The sequence below is a fragment of the Canis lupus genome, chromosome 20, assembly GCF_011100685.1.
Source record: "Canis lupus familiaris isolate Mischka breed German Shepherd chromosome 20, alternate assembly UU_Cfam_GSD_1.0, whole genome shotgun sequence".
NCBI lineage: Eukaryota > Metazoa > Chordata > Mammalia > Carnivora > Canidae > Canis > Canis lupus.
Window position 1 is genome coordinate 41,757,861 of NC_049241.1, and position 15,193 is coordinate 41,773,053.

Below are 15,193 nucleotides of genomic sequence, written 5' to 3' on the forward strand. Positions count from 1 at the left end.
TTAGTAAGTTCAAGATGGATCTAATAACCCAGGACACCAGATGTCTTATAAACCTCAAGATTGATAAACACGGTAATCACCCCATGAGATTAGTACCTTGAAGGCAGGAAGAATCTTCCTCATCTCTGTACACTCCACCCCTACCTCATCCGGCCCCTCAAAGTAGTATGCATGTAGTCGCCATTTATGGAATACTGGCAAATGATGGCCTTCTGTGGGGTCTTCTGGTTCCATTGTATGTGTGGGGCAGCAAGTCAGATCTATACAGCAGTTCCCGCAGTCAGGGTATTCATTGTCTAGAGTGCAGGAGTCCTTAGGAAAGTTTCTGATGCGTACATTTCCTGGTCTCCCAGGTGTACACAGACACCTTTCCTCTTCCCAAAAGGGGAGGGGAGGGAAATAGCTCCTCTTGGAGGTCTTGGTTGCATGAGCCAATACAGAGGTTTCCAATTCTTCTTGTAGAAAGCATGGCATTTGTCCATGAATGCTCCCAGTGACCTTGGGTTCAGAATACGAAGCCTTAAAAATAGAATGCAGCAAGGGCTGGGCAGCTATGGTGGGCTCTGCCTTGGGGCTGTGGGGTTGTCTGGGTAGCACTCAGAACGTCCCTCAGTGAAGAGCAGGATGAAGATGAGGCTCTGGTGGTCTCTGGGACCTCTTGGATCTTGCAGGTCATCTCCACCTGGCATCTTTCCCTCAACTTGTGCCTCAGGGGACATCCTGTCCTCTCTGCCGGAGCTCTGAGTATGAGAGGAATGATTCCCCTGTTCAACAGGGTGTATCCTCCTGGATTTTCTACCTTTGACTCTTAATTCTCTGCATCTGGCCCAAAAGTCGGACCTGGTCATATTCAAGATCTGTGGGCATTGGCAGTTAAGACAACTGCCACTTTAAAGTGAAGCCCTATTTGTTGCTTCAGCCACCACATTGACTGCTTACAAGTGATGCTAGCAGCAGGCTGGAAGCCAGGAAATCTCCAGATGAGCTGAGAGGGGAACCGCAGGGCATCCAAGTCAAGCCTGCTCATGTAGTCCCTCCCATCCCCTTCCCCTCACCCCTGAAGTGTCCTTGGTGATATAGATGTCTCCAAAGATTTTGAAGAGTTCTACTTATCCTAATAGAGGGGTTATTTCTTTTACACAAGTAAAGGATATTGAGTGGGTCATTTCCCTACCCATTTCCAGTAATCTCTACAAGCCACACTCTGAAAAGATTTCAAACCAAAAACGGTGCTGCTCTGGGCCTGGTCTGGTGGCACTCTCTGCCTCACCACTGCTGCAATCTCCTGGTGTCTCTCCTCACCTGGGTTCTGCAGCTGGTGAGCCAGCCCCCGAAAGGAGCATCAGGAGAAAAGGGAAAGCCTGTGCTCCTCCACCCGAGCTGTGGAGGCCTGCGAGTCTTCCAGGAGGAATGGCTAGTGTGTGGGAAGCACAGCCTAAGTAAAGTCACCTGAAACCCACGAGCAAACACTGAAAGCTCCCCTGTTGGATCTCACATCTGTGCTGTCAAAGGAATGTCTTGGATATGACTTTGTCTTTCTAAGATTTGACAGACTTTCCAGCATTTCAGTTCATTAATTACTAGGACTTCTCCATGGTGTCCCTTAGTGCTTCTCTGCCTGCCCCTCCCCACCCACCACCCCCTTGAAATCTTTCTTCCTCCTTAGGCTCTATTTCTTTCATTCCGCCTTCTGATAGGGATTTGTGTCTGGACAAGTGGGGCTCCTGGAATGAAGGATGCCCATTTGGCTGGGGCGGAATATCAAGAAGGGGGGACACCAAGCAGTTCCCAGGACTTAGGCCAGATGGAAGGCCAGCTCCCTTGTGATGAGGCACTTCTGGCAAATCAAAGGCAGATGGGCCTTCTACTGAGGGATTCAGCAACCTTAGGCTTAATAGGATTGAGTTCTGGAAGAGACACTTGAATTAAGATAGCTCTGTCTTGGTTTAGACACTCCCTCACCTATTCTATTTGTTGAAAGTACTTAGCTTGTCTAATAGCATTGTTTGGACACCTGTGTCCCTTATTTTTAGATATACTTATCCCATCTAGTGGCCCAGAAGTCCATTTTCTCATCAAATCCCATGACCCAGGCTTAATTTGGGCCCCCACCTTTATGGCATCACAGCTTTGATGCCCAGGTCTGGAAGTACCCCTAAATTTACTTTTCCTCACACAATGCCTATTTGCCCCTAGAGATTGTGTGATGTCGGCGGTGGGGTGGCAATACCAAACAGCACGAAAGTGAGTCCCATCCTTGTAAGAGGATTGGTAGGTACAGGCCAGCCTGTACCTGTTCTATTCCAGGTTTGCTGCGATCCAAAGTCTGTTCTACCCAGGATCTGTAAAGGCCCAACTCTGAAGCCTCCATGCCAAGTGTCTCTCCCCAAACAACACAAAAGTACATGGCTTAAAAAGTGCAATTCAACCTCATTCCACTTCCCTCTCCACACAGCGTGTGTGTGTGTGTGTGTGTGTGTGTATCCACATACACATACTTAATGTATCATGGACATCTTTCCATCTCACTACATCTAAATTTACGTTATTGACATTTTTTCTAAATCTCTCCCAGCAGTGATAGAAACTACCAAGTCCTTGAAATCTGCCTCAGTACTGTGTGAAGTTCATTTCTTCTTGCTCTTGTGGTAAAGGGAATGGGGGACATGTGTTCCCCTGCTGTCTAGAAATCATTCCTTTTTTTTTTTTAAGATTTTATTTATTTATTCATGAGAGACACAGAGAGAGAGAGAGAGAGAGAGAGAGGCAGAGACACAGGCAGAGGGAGAAACAGGCTCCATGCAGGGAGCCCAATATGGGACTTGATCCCCGGTCTCCAGGATCACGCCCTGGGCTGAAGGTGGGCACTAAACCGCTGAGCCACCCGGGGTTCCCTGGAAATCATTCCTGAGGTCTTTGAAACTTTACTATACTGCTTGGTTCAAGCTGGTCTTTGGGAAAAGTGCCAAGTGAGGCTGGGAGCTGGGCAAGGTGATGGCGATTTCTGTGTGCCCAGTACTTTTGAACACCTGTAATGTCCTGTGTAAGCCTGCGGCCTTTCCCTACTCTCTTTCCAACAAGTCACTACCCTGACCTAGCACTGTTACGAGTCAAACTGAGTAGCAGTCAGCACAGAGAAGAACTCCTCACAGTTGCGTGGGGAAGGCCTAGCTCTTTCAACCTGGTGATTACTCAGAAGTGATCGAAGTAAGAAAGGTCTGAGCTAGCTGGTTAGATAACAACATTCTCTACCCTTCCTGCCACCCAGGTCTCTGACCAGTAGAGTTCCAAGCACTTGCAATAGCTATTTGGAGTGCCTAAGAAAGAATTGAGGCCCACAGATCACATGGGTATGCAGGCATCTCTCCAAGATATTGTGGGTTCCACTCCAGACCACTGCAATAAATAAATACTGAGACAAAGCAAATCAAAGGGAAGTTATGGTTTCCCAGTGCATATAGAAGTTATGCCTACACTGTACACTGTACACTTAGTCTGCTAAGTGTACAATGAAACAGCGTACATGCCTTAACTTAAAAATATTATTGCTAAAGAATGCTAACCATCATCTGAGCTTTCTGTGAGTCATAATGACTAACCACAGGTCACATAACAAATATAATAATAATGAAAAAGTTTGAAATATTGTGGGAATCACCGATGTGACACAGAGACATGAAGTGAGCAAACAGGTGTTAGAAAATGATGTCGAGGGATCCCTGGGTGGCGCAGCGGTTTGGCGCCTGCCTTTGGCCCAGGGCGCGATCCTGGAGACCCGGGATCGAGTCCCACGTCGGGCTCCCGGTGCATGGAGCCTGCTTCTCCCTCTGCCTGTGTCTCTGCCTCTCTCTCTCTCTCTGTGACTATCCTAAATAAATAAATAAAATATTAAAAAAAAAAAAGAGGGGATCCCTGGGTGGCGCAGCGGTTTGGCGCCTGCCTTTGGCCCAGGGCGCCATCCTGGAGACCAGGGATCGAATCCCACGTCGGGCTCCCGGTGCATGGAGCCTGCTTCTCCCTCTGCCTGTGTCTCTGCCTCTCTCTCTCTCTCTCTCTCTCTATGTGACTATCATAAATAAATAAATAAAATTTAAAAAAAATAAAAAAAAAATAAAAAAAAAAAGAAAATGATGTCGATAGACTTGCTCGACCCTGGGGTTCCCATAAACCTTCAATTTGTATTTTAAAAAAAATGCAGTGTCTACAGAGCACAGTAAAAGGAGGTGTGCCTATAATCCTCAGGTGTTTCTGGAGGAAAAGAGTTGGGAAGGTGGGAAGGCAGGCATTGATGTAAGCGTTCTCTGAATGCCCAGGATGCACAACTGGGGGACTATGGACCGGTGTGGGTTTCCTGAAAACCTTTAACCAGCAAATTCAGGTCAAGGTCCAGAGGTTGCAGGCAACATACCTGGGGAGGCAGGAGGGCGCTAGTACACACAGAAGTGGGGTGAACCAGTAGCACCGGTATTGTCTGAGGCAAAGTACGGCAGGCCATGGAGGGAGCTGGACTCACCCCGGCTTGGATTGGGGAAACACTTTTGTAAGTTAGCATCTTTTGGTAGATAGATGCCTGCCAGCAAGGGGCACACGCACCTCTGGCCTCTCATCAGAGGATGTATATCTGCCGTGGGGAGAGGAGCCCTAGTTCTGCTGGGAGCCGCTCCATCCCTGACCGTAGGCCTCTCCGTGCCCCGCTGCCCGCATGGACAAGACGTGCTCCGTGACCAGGACCTTCCTGGGAGAGTGGAACTCAGCGGGAGAGGCGGCCCTGGGAGGCAGCCCGGCAGGCCAGGCGGAGCTCACCAACAGGTGAGACTTGAGGGGCCAGCCCACGTTTCTCCCCTGTCTCTGCCAGAGGGAGAACCTTGCCCCGGCCTACATTAAAGGTCTTTGTAACCCGGCTACCTGCCAAGTGTTCACCTCTGTCTGGCCAGTGTTTTATAGGATGACATTCCTAGAAAGCCACTGCTAAGGAGTCGGTTTGGTTCATTCAAGTCTTAGAGATTTCTTTCTTTCTTCTTTCCTTTCTTTCTTTTCTTTTCTTTCTTTTCTTTCTTTCTTTCAAGCCTGGGGTGGCTAGTTGACCCCTCTATCCACTGTCTCCTTCCCGCCCCCTCCCTCACCCTTTCTCCTCTTCCAGGACGATCCCAGTGCTTCCCACAAAATCCAGGAGGTTCTCAAGTCCTGCCTGAAAGAGGAGGAGTCATTTAACATCCAGAACTCCATGTCCCCCAAACTGGAGGGTGGCAAAGGTGACCAGGCTGACTTGGAGGTGAACTGTCTTCAGAACAACCTCACCTAAAGCAGAGCAAGAAGAGAGGGAATGGGGGAGGGCGGGGGGGTGGCAGGGGAAGAAACATGACCTCCTCTTGTACAGAGTCTATTTCTTGTAACCATTTGTTAAACTCTCTTCTTTTTCTGGTCTCATGGCATGCCTTGATGTATTTTGTACAGGAGGGAGAAAACACAAAATAAGCAAAGAACCTGAACAGAATCGCATACACCGGGTTGTTTCGTCTGTGCTGTCTGTATATTGCTTCTGCTGCTGTGATTTCTAAACCTATGCTGTTATTCAACTGACTTTTTTTTTGTACTTTGACCCACCTTTTTTTGAAATAAGAGTTAAAAAACAAAGTTCTTGAAATAAAACTTTTTAAAAAGCCATTTTCCATCAGTGTGTCCACTTCCTACCCATTCTTGTCAGCTTGAGTTGAATTCTTACGTTCCCTGAAGATGTATATTTATATGTGTTTGAAATCCTGGAAGTGCTCTCTGTATTAGCCTAGGTTGCCGTAACTAAACATCATAGACTGGATCACTTAAGCAATAGAAATTTATTTTTGAACAGTAATAGAGGCTGGATCCCCAAGATCAAGGTGCCAACAGAGTTGGTTTCTGGCAGGGCCTCTCTGCCTGGCTTGCAAAGAGCCATCTTCTTGCTATGTCCTCACAAGGCCTTTTGTCTGTGCACATCTCTTCCTCTTCTGATAAGGACACCAGTCCTATTGGCCTAGGATCCATTTAACCTCAATTACCTCCTCATAGGCCCTACCCCAGATACAGTCACACTTAGGGGTTATGGCTTCAACATGACTTTTGGGGTGACATAATTCAGTCCACAAGTCTGTAGCACCTGATTTATTATGAATATCTTTCCCAGAGAAAGAAAGAAAGAAAGAAAGAAAGAAAGAAGAAAAAGAAGCAGACAAGAAGAAAAAAGAAAGAAAAGAAAACAGATAGAAACCAAACCAACGAAAGAACATCAGAAGACAATCAAAAAACCCTACCTCCCGACATCCCAGCCCATCACCCTCCCCCTACACTCCCTCCCTATCCACCATCCCCCTCCTCACCGCCCGCCAAACGACCCGACACGCCCTCCACCCTCCCCTCCCTCCCCCCTCCCTCCCTCCATCCCTCCCTCCCTCCCCCCTCCCCTCCCTCCCCGCCCCTCCCTCCACTCCTCCCTCCCTCCCTCCCGCCCTCCCTCCGCCCCTCCCGCCCTCCCCCTCCCCCCCTCCCTCACTCCCTCACCCCCTCCTCCCTCCACAACCTAAGAAAGAAAGAAAAGAAAGAAAGAAAGAAAGAAAGACCCTTTCCCAGGGGCACCCGGCTGGCCCAGTCAGTAGCGCATGTGACCCTTGAACTCAAGGTCCCAAACTGGGTATAGAGCTTACTAGAAAAAAGAAAAGAAAAAAGAATGCCCTTACCTTCTTTCATAAATATTTATTGAGCACTTAGCCAAGCATTATGCTAGATGCCAGGAACTCAGGATGAAAAAGACAGACCCTAACCTCAGGAAATTAACAGTGTACTTGAGAAAGAGAATTATAAACCAATAATTATAGAGACGCCTGGGTGGCTCAGTTGGTTGAGCATCCCACTCTTGGTTTCAGCTTGGGTCATGATCTAAGGGTTCTGGATCAAGCCCTGTGTGGGGTCTGATTAGGATTTGCTCCCTTTCCCGTCCCCCTCTTTGCAATCTCTCTCTCTAAGATGAATAAGTCTTTCAAAAAATAAATATAATACACTGTGTCAACATTATAATACAAAGCCGTGAGAGTTCAGAAAGGCTTCAAGGAGAAAGCTTTGAATTGGACTTTGAAGGATGAGGAGGCATTTTTCAGGATAACGTGGGAGGAGAGGACATTCAAGGCAGAGGGAGGATATTCATAGAAAAGTCTTGCCATATGACCAGAGATTTTGAGAGAGGGGTCCTGGCGATGAGGCTGGAAAGGGCAACTGAGGACAGATTGTGAATGGCCTTTAATGCCATTAAACGTGGCTAAGGCAAGGTCGGATCTGTTTTCTAGGAAGATACCTCTGGGGATGGTGGTGAAGGCAGACAGAATGGAGATCCAGGCAATGCAGGCAACACATGAGGGTGGATCAGAGAGAGAGAATTAGGAGTTCAAATGGCCAGAATTCCTACTGGGAGAGTTTTCTAGAACTTTGTCTGTATTCCATCTGTGATAATTCCAATAAATGGAATCCCTGTGTCTTTCCGTTGCCTAATTTGTGCTAGTCCTCCTTGGTTTGTCTTCCCAAATGCCTCATTACTTTTTATTTTGTGCTGGGCATTGTATTTAGAAAATAGTTTATTGAAATATTTTGCCTAGGATGATTTCTTCCTTTAGAGAGGGGGTTTTTGTTTGCTTCTGTCAGGTGCCCAGGGGCACTAGAATCCTGGGATCACATTATTCCAAATCAAGGTCAGAGACTTCCCAGGCCACTGAAACCAGTCCACAGGCCTATCAGACTATGCAAGGGCTGGTTTGCTTTTGGGTCATTCTTACCTCTAGGGGCACAATCCTCTGGGGTCACAGCCTGAAACCGACAGTGGTTTACCAGCTTTCCACCTTTGGTAGGCCCTATACTCCAACTCCACTCTCCACACACCCCCAGACATTCAGAAACACAACTTACTATTCTAGTCCCCTCTTCCAAATGGGTGAGTCCCTCCAGGGTAGAAGTGGCCCTGAATGCTGGGCTCACCTGTCTGAGTTCCTGTCCTCTCTGGGATATCAGCCTTGTAATTCTGCAGTATTTTGTTAGCTCTTTGATGCTTTTCAGATGTTTGTACATCTTTGTCCTTAGTGGAAGGGTTGGTCTAAATTTACCTAGTCTCTCATTTACTAACAACAGAAGTCCTCTGTTTTCATTTTGGGACTTTTGCCCAGATGGCATTCAGCTGGTTCCATGAGCTCAGTCTGCTCTTTGCTATTGGACAGGGCTACAAGTTAGGATGTTGGGTTATGGCCTTTGTGTATTATGGTTTCCTAACCTGATGCTTATCCACTTTGGGGAGTTTGGCAGGTTTTACTTTGGATTTCCTGTACTCTCAATCAGGGCACAGACCTGTCTTTCATGGCTAGGCACCTCTGGCTCCTTTCACAAGGAGGCCCAATCAAGAGGGATTGTATGTGAAGTATTTTGTAAGTTCTAAATCCCATCCAGGCATAAGGGCTCAGAAGGGGAGCAGGAGACAAAGCAGGCCTAATGAATAGAGTTACCAGATGCTGCCAAGAGTCTTTGACCCTATGAAGAGGCTGCTGTGTTGAAATAGGATATATTGATGTCTATCTGTGCTGGCCCTCTTTCCTGCTAGGGCGTTTGTGCCTCTCCAATGACTGTGCTCCATAAAGCCAGCCAGCACCCTCTCTGGGGACCTCAGTTCTGCTGTCAACTCCCTCATTCACCCCTCAGTGATTATTTAGTGCTTGAGATATCCCTCTTTAGCACCCTGGTGCTGTCAGGTGATGGTCTCCAGATTCTCCTGTCTGCTTTTTCCACCCCTCTCCATAGCCTGTTTTGTGTCCTCCTCTCTAAAGAAAGGAAAAATGTGGGAAATGTAGGCATCATGGAAGAAGTTCATTTGTCTGGGGGCCTTCCAGCACTGATGGATCACTTTGCTTAGGAGAAGTGCACATGCAGTGCCGAGCCATCTGTCTCCACAAGACATTTCCTTGACACATAAAACATACCTGTGTTAGTTTCCTGGGGCTGCCATAACAAATGAGCACAAATGAAATGGCTAACACAACAGAAATGCATTCTCTCTCAGTTATGAAATCCAGAGTTCTAAAATCCAGATGTCAGTAGGGCTGCACTCCCTCTGACTACTCCAGGGAAGAATCCATCTTCACCTCTTCCCAGTTTCTGGTGTGTTTGCCAGTAATCCCTGGCATTCTTTTTGGCTTATACTTACATCACTCCAGTTCCTGCCTCTAGCTTCAGGTGGCTATCTTCCCTTTGCATGTGTCTATGTCTCTGTGCCTTTACCAGACCTTCTTATAAGAACCCCAGTTATTGGGTTTAAGGGCCATCCTAACCCAGTATGACCTCCTTTCAACTTGATTACAGCTGCAAAACCCCTATTTCCAAATAAGATCATGCTCACAAGTAGTGAGAGTTAGGACATCAACATATCTTTTTAGTGAGACTCAGTTCAACCCATAAGCACACTTTACTACCTACAATATAGTTCATATGTGTGGTCTTCTCACATCCTCACTGGAGCCTGGAGTTGGGGTCTTAAGACTGGAAAGCATCAGTCACAGTATTAGAACCCAAACTTCAAACTCCTATTTCAGTATCTTTTCCTCTGTGTGACATCACACCAAAGACACAACTCTTTGTCCTTTCTCATATAATTTATAGAAATGAAAGGCTAGCCTGTGCTCCGGAAAACAGCACTAACACTTGGACTCAGAGCTAGAAGGCCTCTCCATTGAAGAGTTAGATGGGCTCTCTGAACCTCAGATTCTTCATCTATAAAATCCTTACCTCTTCACAGGACTACTTGGGCAGCAGGGAGATAGCAGAGAACAAAATGGACCAGGAATCCTGCAGGATGGGGCTTACATTCCAGTGTCATGATGTTCATTCAAGGTAAACTATGTGAATGTATGCTGAGAAATGGAAGGGGCTGTACAAACCCACCCTCCAAACCCAAGGGAAAGGGACATAAAGGCAACATTATTGGTCAAGCAAGCAGTGAGGTGTGTGAACACCACCACCATTGAGAACTGCAGCAGAGGCTCTTCCCTCAGCCCTGGAGCTCATCACAGGTATAGAAGAGACTCTGGGGAAGTGGGTCTCTCCCAAAATGAACATGGAGGTAATACTGTCTCCTGAGTGTGTCACCATGAGATTACACAAAGTATAATGTGTACTGAAGTGAGTGAAGTAGGCACAGTTACCCCAAGGTTTCTGATGGCCAGCCAGACTAAGCAGTACCCTGGCCAAGAGTTTACCAAAGCCAACAGAAGAATGTGTCAATCACCAGGGCCAGCTCCCTATGTGTACACTGCATGCAGTACTGAGGTATGTATCTAGGAGCAAAATTGCTAGGATGGAATTTAGCCTACCTTGACCTTTCCAAGATAAGGTCAGAAGTGGCTCTATCAATTAACAGCTCCACCAACAGTGGATGAGAGTTGCTTTTACTGCACATCTTCATCAGCACTTGGTATTTTCACACATTTTGGGGGCACCCAGATGGCTCAGCAGAGCACATAACTCTTGATCTCAGGGTTGTGAGTTAGAGCCCTATGTTGGGTGTTGAGATTACTTAAAATAAAATCTTTAAAAAAATCATGCTCACATTTTCACTTCTAGCCAATTCTTTAGGCATGTAATGGTATTAATTGTGACTTTAATTTGCATTCCCTAATTATCAGTGTGTTGCATCCCTATCCATATGATTATTTTTTTTCCTGTCCATATAATTATTAATCTACATTTCTCCTTTTGTGAAGCATCTACTTGACCCTTTACCTATTTTTCTATTAGACTACCTATATCACATTGATGAGCTGTTTTATTGCTCATATGTGTTGCAAATATCTTTTCCCACTTTATGGCTTATAATTTCATACTCCTAATATTAAATTAATATTAAAATTAATTTTTATGTAGTCAAACTTATCAATCTTCCTTTCTGGTTACAAAATCATTCCTGAAGAATTACTTCCACCTATGTATGCTCAAAATCACATGAAAACATCACTTACATCCTAATAGCAGGGATAAAGTAGGTAACTCCACAATCACAGCTTCTTGGGCTCATCATGGAACTGAGGTCACAAGGCAGCCAGATAAATTCCAAGGGGTGACAAGCCCCTTCAAAAAGAGAACGCATGAATTTTTCCATGGCAGAGCCCAGGAGGAAGAGGCAGCGCCATAAAAGTGAGAAAGAAGACCAGCCATATGTTAATGAATTCACAAAGGCAAAGTTTAGCTAGACTGACAGTTCAGAATCTCTGTAAGCTCCAGACACAAGGGTTGTCTACAGCAATTCACATGCCCTTTTCACAAACCTCAACTGGGTGCTCACAAGAAAAACTGGGTGTGGGAAGCATGAGACCTGAGAGCACCCCAGTTAGTGGTGTGTAGGGACAAAACAACACCCACTTCCCAGACTCCTCTAGCAATCAAAGTGAAAGACTTAAGCTTCTGGAAATTTTGCTTTTCCCACAACCAGGAAAAATGAACTGGCTCTGAGAGGGTAAAACAAAGCCACATACCTGGGCAGGTGAGGCAGGAAGACCTTCTCCCCACTATAAGCCTCATTTCCAATACCTGTTGAGGAAAGAACAGAAATCCTTCTGCCACTGGTTCCAAGCAAAGGTATGAGGGAAGGGTAAAAGCAAGAACAATTCCTCTGGGGGAAGAAGGTGCAGACCCTGCACTAATACAAAGGTCTGCTGCCACTGTGGGGAGTGGGATCTAAAAGCTTGCTCCCACTCTAGCCTGTCCTCAGATACAAATCAGAGTTTGGCTGGCAAGTAAGGGAAGGGCGAGAAGGGGAAAGAAGCCCTACCCTGAGACTCAGGTGTGCAAAGTCTACCTAAGAGTGAAGCTGAACCAGGAAAAAAGAGAAAAACTGCCCTGATTAACAAGCCACAGCAGTTTACTGCGGGGAAAGTGGGAAATGCATGAAGAGACCCGCCTTCTCTGAGGTTCAGGCACACACAACCCACTGAAAGTGGAATGCAGAAACACCGGGAAAAACATTCGAGTATCTCAGGCCTCACATGAAACAAAGGGTAGCAGCACCTTGCCACTGGAGAAGCTGTAGCAACAGCAAAGCTCAGACCAGTTCTACTACTGACTTGACTGACTCGATCCCTAAACTGACCACCTAACAGAAAAAAAGACCTGCTCATCTTTGGGCATCAGTGCTATTTACATAAATCTCCATTATTCTTGTATACACAATATTATTTATTAATAACTGATATAATATTATTATCAATTATAATTAATAATAATACATATTATTATAATATTATTTATTCCACACTCAGAAACAAAAAAGAAAAGAAAAACAAACCACCATTTGTCAAATGACAAACAGGTCAAAACAACTAGACCCAGAGATGACCCAGATAACGGAAATAACGGAGACTAATGTGTGACAGAATGTAGTGGAAAAGATGAACAATATGTATAAAGACATGGAGAATTTGAACAGAAAATGGATACTACAAAAAAAAGGAGTCATGAAAATGCTAGAAATAAAGAGCAAAAAGATCACCACAAAACCAAAAAGGAAGAGTCCCTTCAACTATATTATTAATTACATAGAAAATAAACTTCAGAACAAGGAATTTTACAGGGATGAAAAAGAGCATTACATAATGATAGTTTATCAAGAAGACATGAGAATTCTAAAAGTGTATAGACCTAATGACAACTTCAAAATGTATAAAACAAAACCTGATTGAAATCAAAGAAGAAATAGCTAAACTCCACTTATAGTTAAGAGTTTTCAAAAAAAAAAAAGAAAAAAAAAGAGTTTTCAGCAATATTTTAAATGAGCAAAATATTTGAACAGACATATCAACATAAAAGATATTTTTGAGGCACCTAGCTGGCTTAGTGGGAAGAGGATGCAACTCTTGATCTTGGGGTCATGAATTTGAGCCCCATGCTGGCTATAGAAATTATTTTTTTAATTTATTTTTGTTTTAGAAAGAATTCTTTTTTAAAATATTTTTATTTATTTATTCATGAGAGACATAAAGAGAGAGGCAGAGACACAGGCAGAGGGAGAAGCAGGCTCCACGCAGGGAACCCGACGTGGGACTCGATCCTGGGTCTCCAGGATCCCGCCCTGGGCTGAAGGCAGCACTAAACCGCTGAGCCACTGGGGCTGCCCAGAAATTATTTTTTTTAAAGATAATTTGGTAGCAAGTAAGTACATGAGAAGACACTCAGCATCATTAGTCTTTAGGGAATTGCAAATTAGACCTACAGTAAGATATCATTAGATAGCTAGTCAAATTGCTGAAATTGGAAAGACTGGGGCAGGGTCCCTGGGTGGCTCAGTCTGTTAAGCATCTACCTTCACCTCAGATCATGATCCCAGGGTCCTGGGATCAAGCCCCACGTAGGGCTCCCCATCCAGTGGGAAGCCAGCTTCTCCCTTTGCTGGTACTCTCTTGCATTCTCTCTCTCAAATAAGTAAACAAAATCTTTTTTTTTTTTTTTTTTTAAAGTAAAAAGACTGACAATACCAAGTTCTGGTGAGGATGCGGAGCTCTGGAACTCTCAAGCATTACTTCTGAGAAAGCACTCTGGAAAACAGCTTGGCAATTTCTTATTAAAGTAAACATAGGGGGATCCCTGGGTGGCCCAGCGGTTTAGCACCTGCCTTTGGCCCAGGGCGCAATCCTGGAGTCCCGGGATCGAGTCCCACATGAGGCTCCCGGCATGGCACCTGCTTCTCCCTCCTCCTGTGTCTCTGCCTCTCTCTCTCTCTCTTTCTCTATGTCTATCATAAATATATAAATCTTTAAAAAAATAAAGTAAACGTACATACAATCCGTTAATTCATTCCTAGATACCCAACAGAAATAAAACATATGTCCTTCCAAAACCTGTATATGGGCAGCCCTGGTGGCTCAGTGGTTTGGCGCCGCCTTCAGCCCAGGGCATGATCCTGGAGACCCCGGATCAAGTCCTGCATCAGGCTCCCTGCATGGAGCCTGCTTCTCCTTCTGCCTGTGTCTCTGACTCTATATCTCTGTGTCTCTCATGAATAAATAAATAAAATCTTTAAAACAAAACAAAACAAAAAACCAAAGACCTGTATATGTCCATAGCAGTTTTATTCATCATCACCAAAATCAGAAAACAATCCAAATGTACACCAAGTGTGAGCAAATAAACTGTCATACAATGAGACCCTCTTTAGCAACAGAAAGGAATGAACTACTTATACACACAATAAATATGAATGAATCTCAAAAACAAGAGGCTGAGTTAAAGAAGTCAGAATCAAAAGGCTGCATATTGGGGCACCTGGCTGGCTCAATCAGTAGAGCATGTGACTCTTGATCTCGGGATTATGAGATTAAGCCCATATTGGGTGTAGAATTCACTTTAAAAAAAAAAAGAGGCTGTTTACTATTTGTTCTGTTTTACATTCTGGAGAAGCCAATGCTATAGGGACAGAAAATAGATCAGTGGCTATCAAGGTCTGAGGATAGAGGGAGAGAATTTACTGCACAGGTGAATAAGGAAGCTCACAGTGATAGAAATGTTCTATAACTTGCTGGTGCTGGTGGATGCACAACTTGCACATGCTGTCAAAGCCCATAAAACTGTATATTTTGAAAAGGTGAACTTTACACCACGTGTCAGGAGTCCCCAAGATCATTCCCAGGTATAACGATTCACTAGCAGGATTTACAAGACTCAGCATGTAGTCCACTCACAACTAAGATTTATTACAGTGAAAGTATACAAAGCAAAATCAGCAAAGAAAAAAGGCATGGGGAAAGAAGTCCAGAGAAAACAAGGAGCAAGCTTCCAAGAATCCTCTCCCAGTGGAGTCAACACAGGACATACTTAATTTCTCTAGCAATGAATTGCGACAACAGATTTGAAATGTCATCTATCAGGGAAGTGCAAAGAGATTCACTGCCCAGAATTGTTATCGAGAACTGATTATGTAGACACCCACTGCTTAGCACATTCCAAGATTCCAGTCTCCCAGAAGGCAAGCAGGTGTTCAGCGTAAACCACATCGTTTGCAGAAACCCTGTAGGCACAGTGAACCACTTACCAGAGGGAGTGGTGAGAACTCTTCTGAAATCTGAGTTCCTAGACACCAGCCATGGACCAACCTTTTAAGCAGTTCTTTCTCAAGTTAGCTACATTAATTCTTTTCTGCACATATCGC

General features: G+C 45.0%; 1 protein-coding gene across 3 annotated transcripts in view; it reads left to right on the top strand.

Moving 5' to 3' along the window:
* CSPG5 (chondroitin sulfate proteoglycan 5) overlaps positions 1 to 15,193 on the top strand; it is a 28,857-nt gene that overhangs the window by 7,826 nt on the left and 5,838 nt on the right. Inside the window, exons 5-6 of one of the 3 annotated variants that reach the window (XM_038566608.1) lie at positions 9,797 to 9,891; positions 13,506 to 13,634. In XM_038566608.1, the coding sequence (XP_038422536.1) occupies positions 9,797 to 9,891; positions 13,506 to 13,536 (126 nt within the window). In that variant the 3' untranslated portion in view covers positions 13,537 to 13,634. Of the gene's footprint in view, positions 1 to 5,140; positions 5,665 to 9,796; positions 9,892 to 13,505; positions 13,635 to 15,193 lie in introns of those variants that run through there. The other 2 variants (XM_038566609.1, XM_038566606.1) reach the window with 2 other exon arrangements.